The 25,526-nt window shown below is 35.4% G+C and overlaps 1 protein-coding gene across 3 annotated transcripts in view; it reads left to right on the top strand.

The window, feature by feature from the left end:
- Positions 1 to 25,526, top strand: part of srl (sarcalumenin) — a 41,825-nt gene that overhangs the window by 7,291 nt on the left and 9,008 nt on the right. Inside the window, exons 1-4 of one of the 3 annotated variants that reach the window (XM_062036914.1) lie at positions 13,190 to 13,327; positions 13,454 to 13,552; positions 16,300 to 16,395; positions 19,398 to 19,433. In XM_062036914.1, coding sequence (XP_061892898.1) covers positions 13,246 to 13,327; positions 13,454 to 13,552; positions 16,300 to 16,395; positions 19,398 to 19,433 — 313 coding nt within the window. In that variant the 5' untranslated portion in view covers positions 13,190 to 13,245. Of the gene's footprint in view, positions 1 to 13,189; positions 13,328 to 13,453; positions 13,553 to 16,299; positions 16,396 to 19,397; positions 19,434 to 25,526 lie in introns of those variants that run through there. The other 2 variants (XM_062036913.1, XM_062036915.1) reach the window with 2 other exon arrangements.

The following is a 25,526-nucleotide window of genomic DNA, read 5'->3' as shown; positions in this document are numbered from 1 at the left end:
TTTTTAAAGCGCATGTTGTTGATTTGGGATTTTTGCACCGTATGAGCATGAGGGAGAGAAAAGTGAGGACGATTCTCAGGGCTCATGACTGACACACGCACGCCAGCTTTGTGTTTTCAAGGTTAGTGCTGGGCACCACGGTAAATGTCCATAAGTTTTATGACAATTGCATTTTTTAATGGTAGTAAATAGTGATGGGTCCAACGATACTCAAGCGTTGATGCCCTATGAAACACAAGTGTCCTTCGGAAGCCTTATTGTGTATGTCACTTGAAGAAAAACACATGTGACCAGACTTATACAGTTACTATATTTGACATTTTCAAATTGTATTTGTATCAGTGCAGTGTCAATACAGCTAGTGAGTGTGCCATACGCTCACTGAGGCATAATTGATCTTCACTAGTCGTAAAACCAGTCTTATCTTATGTTTGTTTGCATAAACACCAGAATTGGGGGCTTCAAACATTCCGTCTGGATGTGCCAGAATGTTTCCCCCAAACACATGCATGGTTGTGTGGCAACGGCCTTAGAGCGAACACGTGTTCCTGGGGCCCAAATGTCGGTATAGTTCAGGGGTCGGCAACCCAAAATGTTGAAAGAGCCATATTGGACCAAAAATACACACAAAAAAAATGTTTGGAGCCGCAAAAAATTAAAAGCCTTTTATAAGTGTTATAATGAAGGCAACACATGATGTAAGTGTCTATATTAGCCTACTATCAAAATGACTTTAAAAAGTCTTGTATCCAATCCAATCCAATCCACTTTATTTATATAGCACATTTACACAACAAGAATGTTTCCAAAGTGCTGCACAGCGATGTTAAAAACAATATTAAAAACAATATTATGCTACACCAATGACTGAATAAAAACAAAGAATAAATGAATAGAAAACCAATACAGAGACAATATAAAAAATAAATATGATTAAAAACGATTTTAAAGGGTAAAACCAATTAAAACAGTAAAATAGACATCAAAATTTATATAAAAACAAAACAAAAAAGAACACGCAGGACAACAGAGGACAGAAGACCACACAACTCACGTAGTGTTAAAAGCCAAAGAATAAAAGTGGGTCTTAAGACGAGACTTAAAACACTCCACTGTGGAAGCAGTTTGAACATTATATATGTGTTATAATGAAGGCAACACATGATGTAAGTGTCTATATTAGCTATATTAGCCTACTATCAAGATGACTTTAAAAGTCTTACATAAGTGTTATAATGAAGGCAATACATGATGTAAGTGTCTATATTAGCTATATTTGTCTACTACTACCTAAATGTTTTATTTTAATTTTTATTCTACACATTTTTTCAACATTGGAAATCATTGCTAAAATGGATGAGATAACTTCTGGAAGTGACTGTGTTAGAATGGCCAAAGATATAGATGTGTGTGTCCAAGTTTAAGGAAACGACAGGCTGTCTTCTTCTAATGGATTTATTACAATCTTTGCAAGCTGGGTAACGTTTCTGTGGCAGCATCGGAGAAAGTTGTACATGTAAACAAACTACGATGAGTTCAAGGATTGTTGAAATTAGTAGGACAAAACGGTGCTTGCCAAATACTCTCATCAGTGAAGCATGTTTAATATAAACAGTGGGATTTCTAACAATTAGGAAGATTTGTGTCATGTTTGTTCTACAGAAAATATACTAAAACAAACCAAAAAAAAAAATTTTCTTCATCTTTTTCCATTTTCACACATCTGTAAGAGGTCCAGGGAGCCACTAGGGCGGCGCTAAAGAGTCGCTTGTGGCTCTAGAGCTGCGGGTTGCTGACCCCCGGTATAGTTCAACTCCCCTGGCGCCTGCGGGGTTAATTTTGTGCACTGACGCAAGGCCCCGGCGTCGACGAGCAACACGCCCTCTGTGATCTCCTCCTGTAGTCGCCGTTTGAGTAGATTGGAAGGCGTTAATGCCTTCACACCTGTGGAGGTCCCCTCTGGAGGACTCTTTTAAAAGACTCTAGTAGTCAGTGTGCAGCTCGTATAGCAGTTTAGATATACTGCCCACTGAAAATGAGTCAACATGGCGCCATTAGTGTCTGAAATAGCTGGCAACACAAGTGAATACCAAGATACATATGTCTAAAATGGTGCCGGTCATGGTCTAGGCTGCATGAGTGCTGCCTGCACGCGGGGTACTTTGATAAGTGAATCAGAGCATATCCCCTTTTGCAACATGATAACGAGCCCAAACATACCAAAACACATGGACTTGAGCACCTGCAGCACATCCTTGTTATGTACTCCAATACAAACTGTACACTGACTATTCTAAGTACATGACTTTTCCTTGTATTCTGGTGCCTCACTCTGGTTTCTCTTGTTCTCACGTCGCGTTGAGAGAAACATTAGCCAGGCGTATTTTTAGCAGGTTGACTCAGGGAGAATCGTCAGGGCCACGTCCTTCCGTAACCAGCAGAGTCTGTTTGGGCCCCTTCATGCAATAGATGGACATATTTTCTGTATTGTTCATCCAGGAAGAACAATGTTTGGTTCAATTGACCTCGTTATGCAGATTACTTTGCAAAAACGCTGTTATTTTTATTTTATTTATTTATTTATTTTATTATTATTTTATTATTATTATCATTTTAAAATTGTATTTATTTTATTTTATTTTATTTAATCAATCCAACAAAATAATACACAATAATACCATAATAATACAATTCCAATTCCAAAACCAAACCCGGCCCAGCAACATTTAGAATAGCAATCAACAGAGTAATTGAGAGGACACACAAACATGACACAAAACAATCCAAAAGTAGTCAAACAAAAATGAATAATATCAACAGTATCAACATTAATAATTCCAACATAGCAGAGATTACAAATTCCTCATTGACATAATCATCACAGCCAATTATAAAAAATTTAAAACATTTTTTTTAAAATAGAACAATAGTGTTACAGTGGCTTACACTTGCATCGCATCTCATAAGCTTGACAAATAGGGGTGTTGGAAAAAATCGATTCGAATTCGAATCGCGATTCTCACGTTGCGCGATTCAGAATCTATTCTCATTTTTAACAAATCGATTTAAAAAATTTATTTTTTTTAAATATTTTTTAATTTTTTTTTTTTTTTTTAATTAATCAATCCAACAAAACAATACACAGCAATACCATAACAATGCAATCCAATTCCAAAACCAAACCCAACCCAGCAACACTCAGAACTGCAATAAATAGAGCAATTCAGAGGAGACACAAACACGACACAAAACCAACCAAAAGTAGTGAAACAAAAATGAATATTATCAACAACAGTATCAATATTAGTTACAATTTCAACATAGCAGTGATTAAAAATCCCTCATGGACATTATCATTAGACATTTATAAAAAAAGAAAAAAAAGAACAATAGTGTCACAGTGGCTTACACTTGCATCGCATCTCATAAGCTTGACAACACACTGTGTCCAATATTTTCACAAAGATAAAATAAGTCATATTTTTGGTTCATTTAATAGTTAGAACAAATTTACATTATTGCAATCAGTTGATAAAACATTGTCCTTTACAATTATAAAAGCTTTTTACAAAAATCTACTACTCTGCTTGCATGTCAGCAGACTGGGGTAGATCCTGCTGAAATCCTATGTATTGAATGAATAGAGAATCCTTTTGAATCGGGCAAAAAATCGTTTTTGAATCAAGAATCGTGTTGAATTGAAAAAAAAAATCGATTTTGTATCGAATCGTGACCCCAAGAATCGATATTGAATCGAATCGTGGGACACCCAAAGATTCACAGCCCTATGGACAACACATTGTGTCCAGTATTTTCCACAAAGATAAAAGAAGTCATATTTTAGGTTCATTTAATAGTTAAAATAAATTTAAATAATGGATCCCATATTCCAGTATATGACTCATTATTATCTAAGCTAAATGCATTTTTTTCTACTGATATCCTTTCCATAGCTTGTGTATACCAGTCAAAAACGCTGTTATGAAAGCGACAGTATGTTGTTCTGCTTCTTGGTCTTAGAAAAGATTAGTCATTAAATCCGTGTTTTATGATATTTTTTCATTGTTGGTGAAACACAAATAATTAATTTTGTGCTAAAAGCTCACAAAATGTGACAATATGCCAGAATAATGAATAGGCAAAACCCCGTTTCATGATGACGGTAGTACCCACACCCCACCGAAAAAGAAGAAGCTATTGGAGCTTAATAAAAGTGCTTGGTAGTGATATTTTACAAGTAACGCCTTGTATGTATTTTAATGTCTTGAAAGAAGACTTTTTGCTTTGACAACGACGATGATAATGAAGTCTGACAGAAAACAAACACCTAAATTCAACTTCAACACTATATGTTCCAAGGGACCACTAAACAAGAAGACCTAGATTCAAGAGTGCATCCACCTACACTTTTAGAGATTATTGAAACAACACTAAAGATTGTCGAACAAGAAAATATGGAACTGAAAAACTTCTGCAACAAAGACTGTAAAAAACAGGATTTGGATAGTGATAAAGATCCACATACACATTTTTTTCTCTCACATCGATAACAAATATTTTTATTATAAAGATTAACAATACAATAGGAATGTGATTACAAATTCTCAATTATTCATTTCAACAGCATAAGCTTGTACCGCAAATTACAATTTTTAGAACAATTCAAGGAACCCTTCAAAGTAATCGCTGTCACAGAAACATGGATTGATGATAATAAAGGAATAGACTTTGATCTGGAAGGATATGAACTAAATCACAACAACAGAACCAGGAGTAGCTGTGTACGTAATGAAGAACCTCAACTACAAAGTGGTGAAAAATATGTAATTTGCTATAGATAATGTCTTAGAATGTATAACCATTGAAATATGTCAGGAAAAAAGCAAAACACATTCATCAGTTGTGTATATATAGACCACCTAAGTCAAGTATTGAAACATTTGAAGAATGGATCAAGGCAAATTTAATGGACATTGGTCAAAAAGTTATTTTCTTATGTGGTGACTTTAACATTGACTTATTGAACCCCAACAAGCAAAAATCCATTGACGACTTCAGTAATGCAATATATGGCACCAGTTTATATCCTGAAATGACAAAGTCAAGTAGAATCACAGAGACTGTGCCACGCTTGTTGATAATATTTTTTACCAATGATTTTGGTAATAATAGTGGTCTACTTATAGCCGACTCTAGTTTTTACAAGATTTGATGGAAACTACAAGATGAGGAACATGGACCAAAGAAAGACATTTTAAAGACTATGCACAGAAAAGAGTATTATTTATTTCCAAAATGAGCTAGAAAAGCAAAATTGGGACAACGTGTACAATGAAAATTATGTTGATGAAGCACATGGTACATTTTTAAACACGTTCATAATACTTTATGACAAACATTGTCCATGGAAACAACTCAGTAGATAGCAGAAAAAGAACAATCAACCACAGGTGAAAAAATTATTAAAAAATGCTTGCAATAAGAATAATAAATTATATAGGTAATTTATAACACAAAGAACTACAGAGGCTGGAAATAAGTATAAAAAACAAGCCAACTAGCATACAACGAACATATAGTAAAGAATATTACAGTTAATTACGAGACATGAACAAAAACAATATGAGAGGAACATTGGGCATCCTCAATAGCATAATTAAAAATGGCACTAAGACTCAGACAGAAACGTAAATAATGACAATATGAAGGAAGTAGTTGAAAGCTTCAATAATTACTTTGTAAATTTTGGACCAAAATTGGAGGAAAAGATTTCAGACTAAGTTTCAACTGAGGACTTCAGTGACACCATAAATAGAAATCCCAACTTACTGTTCCTCACGAAAGTGAAACTAGAGGAAATACATGAAAAAATGCAAATGCAAGACCTCAACTGATTGTAATGGAATTGATCTGGAAACGATAAAAAAGGGTTCTTGAAGAAATCTCAGGACCATTAGTGTATGTTAGTAACCTACCATTTCAAACAGCCAAATTCCCGAACAAAATGAAAATAGCTAAAGTTTCACCGATTTATAAGACTGGAGACAAACACCAATTTACCGGTTTCTTTACTTCCACAATTTTCTAAAATCATTGAAAAACTCCAACAGCAGATTGGACGATTTCATAAGCAAATATAGAATACTCGCAAAGAACCAATATGGATACAGAGCTAACATTTCAACATTGACGGCTTTAATCAGAATAACAAAATAGATTACAATTGCAATAGATGGTAAACAGTGTTCAGCAGCAATGTTTATGGATCTAACTAATCTAATGTATGGCATCAGAGGGTTGGTCTTAAACTGGATAAGAAGCTACTTAACCAACAGGAAGCAATATGTGAAGCTAGGCGAACAAACGTCTACAACACTAAATATATCCTGTGGCGTACCTCAGGGATCAATACTTGGACCAAAAGTGTTCAATCTTTATATAAAGGACAATTGTAAAATTGCAAAAGACTTAGTGTTCTTCGCGGACTATACAACAGTGTTTTGTTAAGGAGAGAACACACAGAAGCTAATACAAATAATGAACAAATTAAAGAGATGGTTCGACAAAAACAGACTATCTTTGAATCTCAGTAAGACTGAAATAATGCTATTTGGTAACAGTAGAAGAGAAAGTCAAACACAAATACAAATAGACGGAGTAGACATTAAAAGAGTAAATGAAATCAAATCCCTAGGTGTAATAATGGATGATAAAATGAACTGGAAATCTCATGTAAAAAATATACAACATAAAGTAGCAAGAAATACATCAATAATGAATAAAGCTGAATATGTATTGGACCAAAAATCACTTCATATTCTCTACTGCTCGCTACTGTTACCATATCTGAGTTATTGTGCAGAAATATGGGGAAATAACTGCAAAACTATGATAAAATAATATAAAAGAGGTCAGTTTGAATGACACATAATGTTGGATATAGAGAACACACAAACCCTTTATTTATTGAATCAAAAATATTGAAATTCCACGATATAGTGAATTTACAAACTGCCAGAATTATACACAAAGCAAACTATAACCTGCTACCCAATAACATACAACAATTATTCTCAACACAATAGAAGAAATATAATCTTAGAGAACACATACATTTGTATGCACATACAACATTTAAAACCTTTAGTATATCCATATGTGAATTTAATTATGGAATGAATTAGGTAAAGAAATCAAACAATGTACTAATGTTATCAAACTCAAAGTGTTTGCAAAGTTAAAAAAAAAAACATAAGTATTTGGAATTTACTGATACTCTTATTCATCTCACTATATTGAATACAACTTACTCCACTATTATTTATTTTTATTTAATTATTTATGGAATATATAGTGAACAAATTGAGAACAAGAAGTTAACAATAGTTTTAGCAATTGCTATGTAATGGAAAAGGGGTAGGATTAAATAAGCTCTGCGTCTTACTATTCATTTTCGAACATGTTGAAAAGAGAAACTGGACATTGTGATGTATCATGTTGTAATTGTATGCATGTTCGAAATAAACTCAAACTGTTTTTTTTAACGTATTACTACTAACTTTAATACACCAACATCATAGCCCCGCAGAGCTGGGCTGGCTGGTAGCCACAACATCAATATAGAGCACTTCCTTACAGTTGCAGTCATGAACCCTCATAATTATGAGCATCGATATTACAAAAGTCGCTTTTTGCATGTTCTCTAATATTAATAGCAAATTGCTATGGGTGTATTTTTTAATTAATGAACTAATTAATTACTAGACTATTCAACATGAATGTAAAAAAATACATAAGAATATTATATATATATTTAATATATTTTTTTACAAGCACCGGTACCGTTTTGGCATTAGTATTTGTTAAAAATGTAAACGATACATATCCATAGTCATAATACATCACAAAAATTAATAGACCCAGAGAGTGACAACCGGCAAAAAAATGGATGGATGGAACCTACAATAATAATAATGGTTTGGATAAGAGATGTCCAATAATATCGGACCTCTGATATTATCGGCCGATAAATGCTTTAAAATGTAATATCGGAAATGATCGGTATCGGTTTCAAAAAGTAAAATATATGACTTTTTAAAACGCAGCTGTACGGAGTGGTACACGGACATAGGGAGAAGTACAGAGCGCCAATAAACCTTAAAGGCGGGAGAACATCCGCACCGTAACACAACATAAACAGAACAAATACCCAGAATCCCTTGCAGCACTAACTCTTCCGGGACGCTACAATATACACCCCCCCCCCCTGCTGCCCTCCTTACCCCCCACCCCAACTCAACCCTTCCTCCCCCAACCCCGCCCACCTCAACCTCCTCATGCTCTCTCAGGGAGAGCATGTCCCAAATTCCAAGCTGCTGTTTTGAGGCATGTTAAAAAAAATCATGCACTTTGTGACTTCAATAATAAATATGGCAGTGCCATGTTGGCATTTTTTTTCCATAACTTGAGTTGATTTATTTTGGAAAACCTTGTTACATTGTTTAATGCATCCAGCGGGGCATCACAACAAAATTAGGCATAATAATGTGTTAATTTCACGACTGTATATATCGGTATCGGTTGATATCGGAATCGATAATTAAGAGTTGGACAATATCGGAATATCGGATATCGGCAAAAAAGCCATTATTGGACATCTCTAGTTTAGATTTATATCCAGCTTTTCTTGACACTCAAAGCGCTTAACAGACAGAACTTAGAACCCATCACTGATAAAAATGTGAACAACCAACTACCGTATTGACTTAAAAGTGATTTAAATAATCCTGAGTATAAGATGACCAGTTTTTTAATTGTTATTTTTAAGATGGAATCAAAGACAAAAAGACAAATATGTCATATTTCTTAGTTGCTCAACAGTTGTTGGATGAATTTGCATCAACAAATTAGCATCATAACTCTCCTGTTGACTCGCTAGTAACCTTCAGGACAAATTTTAGGTCTCTGTGTCATGATTGTACATCTCCTGTTCCTGTGTGAGTGACAGGAAGAAAAGCTCTGACTCACTTGGGGAAAAGTTGTCCCGTGCCATGTTTAAATGTAAGAATATAAGACGGCTTGTATATACAATGTTGAATGTTGTCCTACCTACAGTAAAGAAGTGCAAGAATACTATGGGTTTTGGTACTAATGTTCTCTCAATTATCGCAGCTATTACATCTGGGAAATTTCTGCAAAGTTTAGATGCTATTTATAATTTTATGAATATTATGTGCATTTAATGTCTATTTATAGTCTTACTATATAAAAAGTAGTCTGCAAATATATTTCAATTATTTATTATAATTTCTAGCTAATATATATATACACATTCACCCAAAAGTACAGACACATTTTATTTATTTGTATGAATGTTATTTATACTTATTTTCAAATCATTTTGTCTGAGTATACAGTAAGAAAAATACTTCAAATAAATTAAAACTCAGATTTCTTATCAGTTGTAGCTAAAATATACACATTCACTAAACACTACAGATGTATTTTATATTATTCTCGATGTATTTTATTCATATTTTTTTTCAAAATTCTTTCATTGAAGTATATATAGTAAAAAAATACTTAAATTATATATACATAATTTTTTTATGATTTATAGCTAAAATATATACATTCGCTAATTATTTTTGTATTTCTATGTATTTTATCAATATTTCTAAACAACTTTTACCTAATTATGAATAGTAAGAAAAATACTTCACATATATTTGAATTCATATTTACCATTTCTACCTTAAATATATACACATTCACCAAAAACTACAGACGTACCGGTGTTTTATGTTACTTTTTTATGTGTATTATTTGTATTTTTTTTAACAAATAATTTTACCTAAGTATACATAATGTAAGAAAAATACTCAAAATGTATTTAAATTCACATTAGTCATAATTTATATCTAAAATACACAGAAAAACTTTCATGGTATTTTTTTAATGTATATTATTTATATCTACAATATAATTTTGCCTAAGTATACATATTTTAAGAGAAATACTTAAAATATCAAATAAATTCCTTAAATGAATGTTTTATCATCATTCCTAGCTCATGAAAAAAGTAACTCTTGATTTGGCCAGAATAAAGACAAATATTTTGTGATTGTGGTTGAATTTGTGACCACTCCTCTTGACAAAATTGGTGCAGTTCAGCTAAATGTGTTGGTTTTCTGACATGGACTTGTTTCTTCAGCATTGTCCACATGTTTAAGTCAGGATTTTGGGAAGGCCATTCTAAAACCTTAATTCTAGCCTGATTTAGCCATTCCTTTACCACTTGTGACGTGTGTTTGGGGTCATTGTCCTGTTGGAACACACAACTGCGCCCAAGACCCAACCCTGATGATTTTAGGTTGTCCTGAAGAATTTGGAGGTAATCCTCCTCTTTCATTGTCCCATTGGCAGCAAAACAGGCCCAGAGCATAATACTACCACCACCATGCTTGACGGTAGGTTTGGTGTTCCTGGGATTAAAGGCCTCACCTTTTCTCCTCCAAACATATTGCTGGGTATTGTGGCCAAACAGCTCAATTGTTGTTTCATCTGACCACAGAACTTTCCTCCAGAAGGTCTTATCTGTGTCCATGTGATGTCAGATGAAGATTTACTGTGGGACCCCATTTTTATGACCCGATGGTGTCCCTGGGACCCCATTTAGAAATTCCTAGCGCCAACACTGTTGGAGTATTGGTGCAAACAAAATGGGCCTTGACTTTGACACATAGGATGTACAAGAAAGGTTTGGTAAAGATGGTGAAAATGTGTTCACAAGTCTATTAGGGGCGCTCACCACCATCCATCCATCCTCCCTCCTCTCCCACATGACATGCTAGACTTCCTGACTATATTTAACTTCAGCCCAGCACGTTTGTCTCAGGCGGGTCAGACCTGTGCACTCATAGTCTGGGATTGGCAGCCAAATATGGAGGAGAAAAGACACGCTGATTGGACATGGTTACTTCACAGATATCTCTCTCTCTCTCCTCTCTCTCTCTCTCTCTCTCTCTCTCTCCTGTTGCTGTAAATATTTCTCTCTCTCTCTCTCTCTCTCTCTCTCAACCTCTTTCTATCTCTCTCTCATATCTCTTCTGTTGCTGTAAATCTCTCCCTCTCTCCCTCTCTCTCTCTCTCTCTCTGTTTCTCTCTTTCTCTCTCTCTCTCTCTCTCTCATATCTCTCATGTTGCTGTAAATCTCTCTCTCTCTCTGTCTGTCTGTCTGTCTCTCTCTCTTTCTCTCTCTCTCTTTCTCATATCTCTCCTGTTACTGTAAATCTCTCTCCCTCTCTCTCTCTCTCTTTCTTATATTTCTCCTGTTGCTGTAAATCTCTCACTCCCTCACACTCTCTCCCTCACTCTCTCTCTCTCTCTCTCTCTCTCTCTCTCTCTCTATCTCATATCTCTCCTGTTGCTGTAAATCTCTCTCTCTCTCTCTCTCTTTCTCTCTCGCTATCTCTCTCTCTCTTATATCTCTTATATCTCTCCTGTTGCTGTAAATATTTCTCTCTCTCTCTCTCTCTTTCTATCTATCTCTCATATCTCTCCTGTTGCTGTAAATCTCTCTCTCTCTCTCTCTCTGTCTGTCTGTCTGTCTGTCTGTCTGTCTGTCTGTCTGTCTCTCTCTCTGTCTCTGTATGTCTGTCTCTCTTTCTTATATCTCTCCTGTTACTGTAAATCTCTCTCTCTCTGTCTGTCTGTCTCTCTCTCTGTCTCTGTCTCTGTCTGTCTCTCTCTCTCTCTGTCTCTGTCTCTGTCTGTCTGTCTGTCTCTCTCTCTCTTTCTTATATCTCCCCTGTTACTGTAAATCTCTCTATCTCTCTCTCTCTCTCTCTGTCTGTCTGTCTGTCTGTCTGTCTGTCTGTCTGTCTCTCTCTCTCTCTGTCTCTGTCTGTCTGTCTGTCTCTCTCTCTCTTTCTTATATCTCTCCTGTTACTGTAAATCTCTCTCTCTCCCTCTCTCTCTCTTTCTCTCTTTCTCTCTTATATTTCTCCTGTTGCTGTAAATCTCTCTCTCTCTCTCTCTCTCTCTCTCTCTCTCTCTCTCTCTCTCTCTTATATTTCTCCTGTTGCTGTAAATCTCTCTCTCTCTCTCTCTTTCTCTCTCATATCTCTCCTGTTGCTGTAAATCTCTCTCTCCCTCACACTCTGTCTCTCTCAATTCAATTCAATTTCAATTCAAAGGGGCTTTATTGACATGGGAAACAAACGTTTACATTGCCAAAGCCAGCATTAAAACAATCAATCAAAACAATTAAAATGTATCAAACTTAAGCACCTATTGAAATTAAAAGTATGTACAATTAAAATATAGGTCTACTATACTAAAGATGTGTGTGAACAGAGCTGTGTCACATTACAGCTTTAAAAAATGTTAAGACTAATTTAAAATATAAGATTATAATAATAAAAAGTAATAAAATAAGGTAAACTATAGAGTTGTGCAAAACATTTAAATAAAGATGCATATGTATACATTCAAGTAAGGATCAAAACATTTAAAATGTATCAAACTTAAGCACCTATTGAAATTGAAATTAAAACTATGTACAACTCTCTCTCACTCTCTCTCATATCTCTCCTGTTGCTGTAAAACTCTCTCTCTCTCTCTCTCTCTCTCTCTCTCTCTGATATCTTATATCTCTCCTGTTACTGTAAATCTCTCTCTCTCTTATATTTCTCCTGTTGCTGTAAAACTCTCTCTCTCTCTCGCTCTCTCTCGCTTTCTGTCTCTCTCTTTCTCTCTCTCTCTCTCTCTCTCTCTCTCTCTCTCGCTAACTCTCACTGTTTCTCTCTCTTTCTTATATCTTATATCTCTCCTGTTACTGTAAATCTCTCTCATATTTCTCCTGTTGCTCTAAATCTCTCTGTCTCTCTCTCTCTCTCTCTCTGTCTCTCTCTCTCTCTCTCTCCCTCTCTCTTATATCTCTCCTGTTGCTGTAAATATTTCTCTCTCTCTCTCTCTCTCTCTCTCTCTCTCTCTGTCATATCTCTCCTGTTGCTGTAAATCTCTGTCTGTCTGTCTGTCTGTCTCTCTCTCTCTCTCTCTCACACGTCTCTTCTGTTGCTGTAAAGCCCATTGTGATGCCAAACAAATGTCTGTTTATTTCCAGGGTTTGCCTTCTAAATTAAGCGCCGAGCGTACTAACAGCTGTGACCTAAGTCACGTGACAGCCCTCAAAACTGGACGTGACACCATGGATTCTCTCAGTCAGGATGTAATTAGCACGGCATGGCACCAAAAACCAGAATAGTAGAAACCCCTCTCATGATTATGTCATGTACTCTGCTCACTTCAAATCAAAGCACGCAACGTAAGATGATGATCTTAGTAATACTGATGATGAACAACATTTTAGTAATACGTTACACCTCCAGATATACCTTATTTTGCACACAGCATGCAAAGTTCACTGGTTGTTGACCTCTCTCTCTTGCAGAGGAAGAAGAAGAAGATTTCACCGCCATCCTCAGAGACAGATCTCACATCGACGAGACGCTCCGATTTACCACTGAGGAAAAAGCAACAGATTATGCAGGTAAGCAAGTCAAGAAAATGGTCAGAAGTAGGGTAAGCAGGGATGCAATGTCCTATCAGTTCCAGCAGATGGTGCTGTTAGTCTTTATTGTCCGACATGAGTTTTTATAATCAATACAGACAAGGGACGGAACTGCAAAATGAATGTGTATACTGCAGTAGGACCTCAATTTACGAGCTTAATTGGTTCTGTGAAATGAATTTAAATCAATTTAATCTGCACTTGCCCAACCCAAAGCGTCACACATTTGACATGTAAAATCCCTTTTAGATAAAAATATGGTGTAAAAACAAAATAGAATGTACTACTAACCACAGTAGTTTTTAAGTAATGTAATAATAATGTACAGCATTTATCTTGGAGAGTGGACTTCTACTGTATGTCCTTCCAGCTGCTTCTCTGTCAAACACACCATCAGCAGTTTTTTTTCATATTTATATCGTTGAGATATTATTTTGAAATCCTTGGCTGGGGTTCGACTCATTCTGCTTCAGTCTGGCACAGACTAGCAGCGTGCTGTCATATTTTTGGTGTTTTGTTTCTTTAATTCATTGAATGTGGAACAATTTCCCTTGTGGATCATTAAAGTTCGTCTAAGTCTAAGAATATCATCCACTTCTTCTCAGCACTGTGGCTACAAATGTAGCTTACCACCACCAGGTGTGAATGCGGAGTGAATGAATAACGGGTTCTGTGAGTGCTTTGAGTATCTAGTCGATAGAAAAGCGCTATATAAATGTAATCCTTACATTTTACATCAAAGAGATAAAAGGGACTGCTAATCCAGCAGTATCGGTTTCAAAAAGTAAAATGTATGACTTTTTAAAACGCCGCTGGACGTAGTGGTACACGGACGTAGGGAGAAGTACAGAGCAGTTGCGTCTCCCAGTCATACTTGCCAACCCTCCCGATTTTCCCAGGAGACTCCTGAATTTCAGTGCCCCTCCCGAAAATCTCCCGGGGCAACCATTCTCCCGAATTTCTCCCGGTTTCCACCCAGACAACAATATTGGGGGCATGCCCTAAAGGCATTGCCTTTGCGTGCCGGCCCAATCACATAATATCTACGGCTTTTCACACACTCAAGTGAATGCATGCATACTTGGTCAACAGCCATACAGGTTACACTGAGGGTAGCCGTATAAACAACTTTAACACTGTTACAAATATGCACCACACTGTGAACCCACACCAAACAAGAATGACAAACACATTTCGGGAGAACATCCGCACCGTAACACAACATAACACAACAGAACAAATCATAACTGCTCTCTTCATCGAAGACGTCCAACACAAATTTAGAAACACAAATTTAGAAACACACATTAAGGTGAGTTTATTTATTTGATTCGGACAATACATACTGATCAACTGCTCAGTGGCCTTGTGGTTAGAGTGTACGCCCAGAGCCTGGAAGGTCATGAGTTCAAACCCCGCCGAGTCATACCAAAGACTATAAAAATGGGACCCACTGCCTCCCTGCTTGGCACTCAGCATCAAGGGTTGGAATTGGGGGTTAAATCATCAAATGATTCCCAAGCGCGGCCACCGCTGCTGCTCACTGCTCTTCTCACCTCCCAGGGGGCGGAACAAGAGGATGGATCAAATGCAGAGAGTGATTTCACTACACCTAGTGTGTGTGTGTGACTATCAGTGGTACTTTACCTTTAACTTTAACATGATGACGAGGGAGTCTGAGACAGAGGGACGCTTCAAGCTGACGTCTCAAAAAAAAGAAGAAAAGAAACATACTTGAGATTAGATTTTTCCTTTAGTGATGAAGACGACGTCCAGGAAACCCACAATAATGCGTGTCCTTCGCCATATTTAGACAAATGTATGCGTTTAGAGAAAACAATGCCCAAAACCTTAATTTTTAAGTTGTTTACTCTATAAACCAAAATCATAACTGCTCTCTTCATCTAAGACGTCCAACACAAATTTAGGAACACACATTAAGATGAGTTGAGTTCATGAACATTTTTACTGCACATAAACCATTACCAAATGTTCCCAAACAACACACAAGTCATTGTTTTGTTTTTTTTGTCAAGATATAGATAGATGCTGGTTTTTTTACTATAGGTAGAGAAAAGGAATAACATCATAGGGGTGGGCCAAAGAAAAGGCAAACTAAATAAATACATACAGAGAGGTGCGGAGACCCCTAGAGGTAGTTGTAGGGTGTCCCCAGCTGTATGACAGATAGTTAATAGTAATAGACCCTTATTGGACCCATTTGTACACAACATTGATATTAGACATGTGGCCCATATATTTAAATGTAGCTGTGGTGTAGCAAGCTACTTTCGCTACAATCCTGCGGGGATAGTTTCCACAATCTTAATCGAGAGTCACTTGTCGCTTAGCTTACTACATTTTCCAAGACGCTTGCCCATCATTATTTGTTTATCTGTATCTGTTTTTATGGTGCCTGCCTCAGGACAACAGATGAAATGTAGCTATTGTAGCTAATTCTGGTGATGCTTTGCTCATATGTTGATCAATATGTATTGTCCTAATCAAATGAAGATGTTATGTTGAAACGTCAACTTTTTGGAGATTATCTTTCCCATTATGCAATCTCTCCACAATGTTGTGTGCTTACTTTTTTTTGTCCATTTTTTTATTGGTCTATAAAGTCTGCCTAGCAACAAGTGACCTACCTCCTCGTTGCTTATGCAGCCGATCATAATGATAGTGATGGTTTGTAATGTTTGTTAATGTGCGTCCTTGTTCCCTAGCGGCACTGCAGAGGTTACGGAAGGTCTACCACACGTCCATCAGGCCCATGGAGCAGGCCTACAAGTACAACGAGCTGAGGCAGCACGAGATCTCAGGTACGCCGCCGAGGCTTTGCGGGTGGGCTGTCGGTCTGTTTTGTTTGGGTTGCCATAGCGACTGGTTGGTTTGGTCGGTCACATTTATTCACCTATTTTGTCACCTGACATATTTACGTCCATTTCATTCAACTTCTGTTTTCTGTTCTTGCAAGATCCCATTTAAAAAGTTTCTATTTTTTAAATGACTTTTTGATGCACCTTTGAGTCACACGTCAACAAATTACCTTCATCCTTACCGTAAAGCAGGGCTGTCAAACTCATTTTCATTGAGGGCCACATTGTAGTTATGGCTGCCCTCAGAGGGCCGCTTGTAACAACGAATGATATATGAATTTGCCTATGCATTTTATTATAATATTTATTTTTTGCGTACACTGTAAAAAAAAAAAAAAAATTTTACAGTAAAAAATAGCCACTCAATCACCAGAATTTTACTATAAAATGTAAAGTGTTTTTTGCAACATATTACGGTAAATGGAAAAACTTTACCATCATTTTTTATTTTATTCTGGCAACTGAGCTGCCAATTTTTTTACCATTAAAAAAAACTGTGATACTGTTTTACCATTTGATTATTATATATATTTTTTATGTACACTGTAAGAAAATATATTTTTTACAGTAAAAAAAACTAGCAACTCAATCACCAGAATTTTACTATAAAATAAAGTGTTTTTTGCAACATACTGTATCACAGTAAATGCAAAAACTTTACCATTGTTTTTATTTTATTCTGGCTACTGAGCTGCCAATTTTTTACCATTTATAAAAAGAAAAAAAAAAAAAAAGCTGATACTGTTTTACCATTTGATTATTATATTTTTTTTTACAGTAAAAAACTAGAAACTCAATCACCAGAATGTTACTATAAAATGTAAAGTGTTTTTTGCAACATATTACGGTAAATGGAAAAACTTTACCATTGTTTTTATTTTATTCTGGCAACTGAGCTGCCAATTTTTTACCATTAAAAAAAAAAAAAAAAAAAAAAAGTGATACTGTTTTACCATTTGATTATTTTTTATTTTTTTTACTTACACTGTAAAAAAAAGTTTTTTTACAGTAAAAAACTAGAAACTCAATCACCAGAATTTTACTATAAAATGTAATGTGTTTTTTGCAACATATTACAGTAAATGGAAAAACTTTACCATCGTTTCTATTGTATTCTGGCAACTGAGCTGCCAATTTTTTACCATTGGGGAAAAAAAACAAAAAACTGATACCAGAATACCATTTGATTATTTTTTTTATTTTTTAACGTACACTGTAAAAAATGTTTTAGTTTTTACAGTAAAAAATTAGCAACTCAATCACCAGAATTTTACTGTAAAATGTAAAGTGCTTTTTGCAACATATTACAGTAAATGGAAAAACTTTACAATCATTTTTATTTTATTCTGGCAACTGAGCTGCCAATGTTTTTTTTACCATTAAACTGTGATACCGTTTTACCATTTGATTATTATATATTTTTTTTAATGTACACTGTAGAAAATTGTTTAGTTTTTACAGTAAAAAATTTGCAACTCAATAACTAGATTTTTACTCTAAAATGTAAAGTGTTTTTTGCAACATATTACGGTAAATGGAAAAACTTTACCATTGTTTTTATTTTATTCTGGCAACTGAGCTGCCAATTTTTTACCATTTAAAAAAAAAACAAAAAAAAAACGTGATACTGTTTTACCATTTGATCATTATATATATATTTTTACGTACACTGTAAAAAAAATTTTTTTTTAAATTTGACAGTAAAAAACTATCAACTCAACCACCAGAGTTTTACTATAAAATGTAATGTGTTTTTTGCAACATATTACGGTAAATTGAAAACATTTACCATAATTTTTATTCTATTCTGGCAACTGAGCTGCCTATTTTTTACCATTAAAAAACAAAACAAAAAAAACTGTGATACTGTTTTACCATTTGATCATTATATATATATTTTTTACGTACACTGTAAAAAAAAAAAAAAAAAAGTTACAGTAAAAAACTATCAACTCAACCACCAGAGTTTTACTATAAAATGTAATGTGTTTTTTGCAACATATTACGGTAAATTGAAAAAATTTACCATAATTTTTATTATATTCTGGCAACTGAGCTGCCAATTTTTTACCATTTAAATTTAAAAAAAATAAAATTAATAAATAAAAAACTGTGATACTGTTTTACCATTGACAGTAAAAAATAACCATAGATCTTACAGTAATAACACTGGCAGCTCAATCGACAGAATTTCCCGTAAAAAAAAAAAAACAGTGGTAGAGTTTTTTCAATTTACAGTAATGTGCTGTAAAAAAAACCAGAGCAAATTTTACAGTAAAATGTATTGTCTTTTTTTTTTTTTTTTAATTTTTATTGACATCCATCATCAGACATTCCTATCCATTACATCATATTTATATACATCATATATTTATTGTCTGCCCTAAATGTCAAAATATTGTTTTGTTTATATCCAAGCGATGCCCCCCACCCACCCCAAAAGAAAGAGACAGAAAGAAAACAAAATAATAATATATATATATTTTTTTTTTACTTGTTTTTCTGTATTTAATTGATTTATCTGTATTGTCATTTTTACAGTGTACAATTTGATGGATAACTTACTCTAAAACCATAAGTCAAGCAGAAATTTAAGTATTTAAAAATATATATATATTTTGGAAAGTATGATAATATATTTTTGCTATACTGGATAGTATTAAAGTTGAAAAGGTAAGCAATGTCATGCGGTACCTGCATTTTTTTTCTGTTAAATAGGAAAGAACAAATACATTTCGTATGAAAAGATAAAGTACTTTATTGATGCATATTATTTCCAGGCCTTTGTGGGCCACATAAAATGATGTGGCGGGCCAGATCTGGCCCTCAGGCCTTGAGTTTGACATCCTTACCGTAAAGAGTATATGGAAGGAACATTCCACCTGTCCATACTCCCTCCCTCACCGTACTCTCCTCACTCCCACCCCCGTCCCCTCATCTAACAGCCTACCCCGGACGAACCCTGGGGGACGCAGCCACAGGTGGGTGCGGGTGGGCCTTACCTGTGCATGGCGCTGCCCCATCCTTGCCACCTCCCCTCATTAGGCCACAATAATAGGTACACTGTCTAATCAGAAACACACAATAATAAACATATTTTGCCTGGGTCACTCGAAACTCAGCTTCATGTACCTAATGTTGTGGCCGACAAAGATATTTGGTGTAAAATGTGTGTGTGGAGGGGGGGTTGCATGCATACTTCCGGCTTCCTGCAAAAGTATGAACTGGTTTGAAGGCAATGTCGCTTGTCTTTGGCTGAATTAATTCAAATTGGGACCAAACAGAACCTGTGGCCTATCCAAACACAACATACTGTACACGCCTTCCATAATGCTGCTATTAAACAAAAAAAGGCACTGCTTGCATTGTAGGTTAGCGCTCTAAAGTGTAAGTCAGTGTTTTCTTGATGCTACAATGGAAAGGGGATTCATTTGGCTCCCTTTCGTCGCGGTTTACCTGACACATGAAACGTGACAAATCGGGGGGGCGGTGTTTTGTGGCAATTCCAACTTTGACCACATGTAGAGTGGCGCTTTCCATCATTTTCAGCAGACTGCATTGCAAAATGATCAAACCCCCACCCTCCTCATGTGTGATCCACCCAGGAATGGGGCCGTATGAATCCCTTCCCTACTGCATAATGCCGCATTTACTGAAATTGTGCTTCTTTTTATGCCTTTTTTTTAGCGTGGAATCATTTGTCCTCGCTGTGCTCTCTGTGCTCTAAATCAGGGTTTCCCAAACTGACTGAAAATGGGTCATTGGTCAACTTTTGTTTGGTCTGCGATTGAAACACACTGCAAAAAGTCAGTGTTCAAAAACAAGAAAAAAATAAAATAAAAATTAGGGGTATTTTATTTGAATTAAGCAAGATTATCAGCCAATAGAACAAGAAAATTTGGCTTGTCGAGACTTTCCAAAACAAGTAAAATTAGCTAAAGTCAATGAACCCAAAAATACCTTAAAATAAGAATATTCTCACTAATAAGTGCACTTTTCTTGGTAGAAAAAAGAGACCTTTTTGCTCAATATGTTGAAAAATATTCTCAAATTAAGTAAATGCTAGTGCCATTATCTTGACATAATGATATGCGCTCGGCATTACATTTCTTGAAACCAGCAAACTTACACTAAAAACTAATTTATTGTTCTTAATGGAAAGGCAACAAGGCAACCGCTTGTTACTCTCGGGGTCTCCTAGCCGCTCAGGTAAATCATATGGTCTAAAAATGCATTTTTCCATCAATAACATGACATCATCGCGCCAAGTGCGTGCTCTTTCAGTCAATTAGTGCGCATATATACAGCCCGGCCCCCGGCCAAAATTGTTTTAATTGTAATTTTGAGGAATTTACCTGAATTTGCATGAACTATTTCTGTTCAAAATTGTTAGAAATGTCACATGTTAAATTTTTGAATATTAACTGTCAGTTTACTGTACTGTGCCAACTGTACTACTATATAAGTACGCATTTTTTATTGTTTCATTGAAAATAAAACAGCAAAGTCCATTTGGCTGTCATCTGTTTTAATATGAGACACAATTGTGTCAAAGTCATGATTTTTTTTTTTTTTTTACATGCTTGAAATAAGAAATTACTACTTTAAAAAAGTAGTTTTATACTCGTGAGTGTTGATGACACAGCTTTGCAACAGTTGATATTCTAGTTTCCAGCATGTTTTACTCAATATAGGTCATAGAATCTCAGCAACAAGTGGTAATATCTTACTGAGATCATTTAGGACCAAAACCCTTAAAACAAGTAAAACACTCTAACATAAAATTTGCTTAGTGAGAAGAATTATCTTATCAGACAGAAAATAAGCAAATATCACCCTTATTTGAGATATTTAATCTTACTTAGATTTCAGTTTTTGCAGTGCAAAGGGGAAACTTAAAGGGGAACTGCACTTTTTTTTTTAGAATGTTGCCTATCGTTCACAATCATGAGACAAGAAGACAAAAAGTTGTTTTATGGTTTTTTTTGCATTTCTAACATGTAAAAATCGGCTCGTTCTAGGTGGAATCCTACCTCTAAATCACTATAAAAATGCATTAAAAAAACCGTCAACAATACTTCATTCCATAACCTGTATAATGATCAAACTGTAGCGGCATTGTTATTGTAAGAGCGAACACAGAGGAACTATCTTTCTAGCGTAGTAACACATCGACGGGCTATGGTATTAGCCGTAAAAGCTAACTACGGCAAGCGATAAGCTGGCTTCTATGTCAGCACGAAACGCGTTTGAGTTTTTAATCCACGACACTTTGCGATAAGACATCAATCCGTACTGACTCAGAAACATGAGCAATCATATTCCAGTATCTGTAAAGTATTAATTAGCCCACATTTCATGTTTTGTATGTACACAGCTAGCTCAACAACACCAGGCGTGATGTGCTGCGTGTATCATGATCAATATAAAGTGTGACTCACTCGATGGACTATTTGGTATGTTTGGTCTAGCTGGCCGGGGATGTTTTTTCCAGTTTATTTGGGGGTAGGCACTCCATTTATGTCGAAATAGCATGGATTCAAATTCCACATTTTGCAGCTTTGAGTCACTTTCACCTCACTCTCTCGGCTTCCGTCTGATCCAACGTCTCATTCTTCCTTCGTGCTGGCTTCTAGAAGCATTAGGTCATCCTCAGTATATTCAGAGTCAAAAAGATACGGTTGTGAATCCTGATTTGTCCAAAAAAATATTTGTTTGTTACCTAATCTGCCATGATTCAATCAATCAATCAATCAATCGAAGTTTATTTATACAACCCTTAATCACAAGTGTCTCAAAGGGCTGCACAAGCCACAACGACATACTCTGCTTGAATCCCACATCAGGGCAAGAAAAAACTCTTTCGACTTTGAACAGCTAGCGCGTCATCTGTGGTCACCGAATAACCTCTCCACGCAGGAGAGGGTGGCAGAGCAGAAAAGAGACGGCAGATCAACTGGTCTAAAATTATTATAAATTATTATGATTAGAACACACACACCTTTGTTTCTGGAAGTAGGAACACACATTTGTTGCCAGAAGTCGAAAGTGCGCTGCTATGGAAACGGAATTAAATGTGCCGAGGAATTAGTTCCAGCAATGGTTAAAATGACCAAAATACGGTAAATATTGTAAATATTACATGTTGTTATGAAGCCACATCTTCCAAGTGTTTTTTATCATCTTTAAAATTAAAATAAAAAACAAAAAAACTAGAGATGTCCGATAATATCGGACTGCCGATATTATCGGCCGATAAATGCTTTAAAATGTAATATCGGAAATTATCGGTATCGGTTTAAAAAATAATAATATATGACTTTTTAAAACGCCGCTGTACGGAGTGATACACGGACTTAGGGAGAAGTACAGAGCAGTTGCGTCTCCCAGTCATACTTGCCAACCCTCCCGATTTTCCCGGGAGACTCACGAATTTCAGTGCCCCTCCCGAAAATCTCCCGGGGCAACCATTCTCCTGAATTTCTCCAGATTTCCACCCAGACAACAATATTGGGGGCGTGCCTTAAAGGCACTGCCTTTGCGTGCCAGCCCAATCACATAATATCTACGGCTTTTCACACACACACAAGTGAATGCAAGGCATACTTGGTCAACAGCCATACAGGTCACACTGAGGGTAGCCGTATAAACAACTTGAACACTGTTACAAATATGCGCCACACTGTGAACCCACACCAAACAAGAAGGACAAACACATTTCGGGAAAACGTCCGCACCGTAACACAACAGAACAAATGTCCCAAATTCCAAGCTGCTGTTTTGAGGCATGTTAAAAAAAATAATGCACTTTGAGACTTCAATAATAAATATGGCAGTGCCATGTTGGCATTTTTTTCCATAACCTGAGTTGATTTATTTAGGAAAATCTTGTTACATTGTTTTGTGCAGCCCTTTGAAACACTTATGATTTAGGGCTATATAAATAAATATTGATTGATTGATTGATTGATTGATTGATTAATGCATCCAGCGGGGCATCACAACAAAATTAGGCACAATAATGTGTTAATTCCACGACTGTATATATCGGTATCGGTTGATATCGGAATCGGTAATCAAGAGTTGGACAATATCGGAATATCGGATATCTGCAAAAAAGCCATTGTCGGACATCTCTTTAAAAAAAAAAGCGTATGTGTTCTTGTCTCTCATAATGATTGTGAACGATAGGCAACATTTTTAAAAAAAAAGTGCAGTTCCCCTTTAGGCTACTTATATTTGTTGTGGTAAATTTAGGTCTGTTGTGTTTTAGGTAAATTTAGTACAGTAAATAAATGTGGGTCTTGAGGCCAAAATGTTTGGGAATCCCTGTTGGAGATGAAAGAACTTTATAGGGCACTATAACCATGTTTTAAAACCTTGTATAAAATTACAAGACTATTTCACAATATATCATTTTTTAATCATTTTAACACCAATATACCACTTCCACCATTTTAGCTCATTTTTGGCTATTATATCTCCAGGCTAAATTGCGGCCCTAAGCAGTATTTTATTTAGACCCCCTCACCACACCATTTGAAAGCTTCTCAAAGCAACTCAGGCCAGACTTTGCATTAAGTAATTCTGCCTTATGAGACAAGCACTAATTCTGGGCAGCAATCAGTGTGACTGTGTGGGGAATTTTGTAATTAAATTCCTGACAGTAACGAAGCAGGGAGTGGTAAAATTTTATAAGAAGCACACTGTCATTCATTCATTGGCATTTTACACATGCTTCTTCACACAAAACAGGGTCCCCTGTATGGATCTTTTATTTATATATATATATATATATATATATATATATATATATATATATATATATATATATATATATATATATATATATATATATATATATATATATATATATATATATATATATATATATATATGTGTATGTATGTGTGTATGTGTGTATGTATGTATATATAATTATTATTATTATTATTATTTTTTTTTTAATACTGTATATATATGTATGTATGTATGTATGTATGTATATATATTAGCATTTGTACAATTATACTACTTCATGTATAATTCCATTGTTTTTAAAAAAATAAAAAAAAGGCTTTAGTTTTCCTGAGTGCCACAAGATGGGACCCGCGTACCACATTTGGACTCTAGTCCATGATCCAGCACAGTGGTTCTCAAACCTTTTTCACCCGTTACCACCTCAGGAAAAACTACACTCTCCAAGTACCACCATAATGACCAAGAATAAAACACAGTAGCGTAGTATGCTTAAGTATTCATTAAAAACAAGGCAGATGTTTTATTTAACAAGTGTATTTATTATGTTTGGCCACTGAAACATTACACACAGTATAAACACTAATATTGTGTTTGAATATAGGAAAATAAAACACTGTATTTAAATCAAGTGATTCTTTGGCGTACCACTAGATCAGGGGTCGGCAACCCAAAATGTTGAAAGAGCCATACTGGACCAAAAAATAAATAAAAAATTAAAAGCCTTATATAAGTGTTATAATGAAGGCAACACATGATGTAAGTGTCTATATCAGCTATATTAGCCTACTATCAAAGGCTGATGCAAATCTTCGTTGACAGAAATGTTGTATTTTAATTTTTATTCTACACATTTTTGCGACATTGGAAATCATTAGTAAAATGGAGGCTTCTCACAGGATGAGATAACTTCTGGAAATGACTGGCTCAGAATGGCCAAAGGTATAGATGTGTGTGTCCAAGTTAAAGGAAATGGCAGTCCCTCTTCTTCTAATGGATTTATTACAATCTTTGCAAGCTGGGTAACGTTTGCTGTGGTCTGGAACAACATGACACACAAACAACTATGAGAAATGCAGCCAATATTACATACAGATAATGTGTCATGAGACATGCAAATATAAATTAAACACACAGAGGAAGTAAAGTAAATTGAGCTCAAATATACCTACAAACGAGACATAATGATGCAATATGTACATACAGCTAGCCTAAATAACATGTTAGCATTGATTAGCTTGCAGTCATGGATTGACCAAATATGCCTGATGAGCACTACAGCAAATCAATAAAATCAACAAAGCTCAACTTTGTGC

Source organism: Entelurus aequoreus, linkage group LG25, assembly GCF_033978785.1.
Source record: "Entelurus aequoreus isolate RoL-2023_Sb linkage group LG25, RoL_Eaeq_v1.1, whole genome shotgun sequence".
Lineage (NCBI taxonomy): Eukaryota > Metazoa > Chordata > Actinopteri > Syngnathiformes > Syngnathidae > Entelurus > Entelurus aequoreus.
The sequence above is the reverse complement of the archived record's forward strand: the minus strand, read 5'-3'. Positions and strand labels throughout refer to the sequence as shown.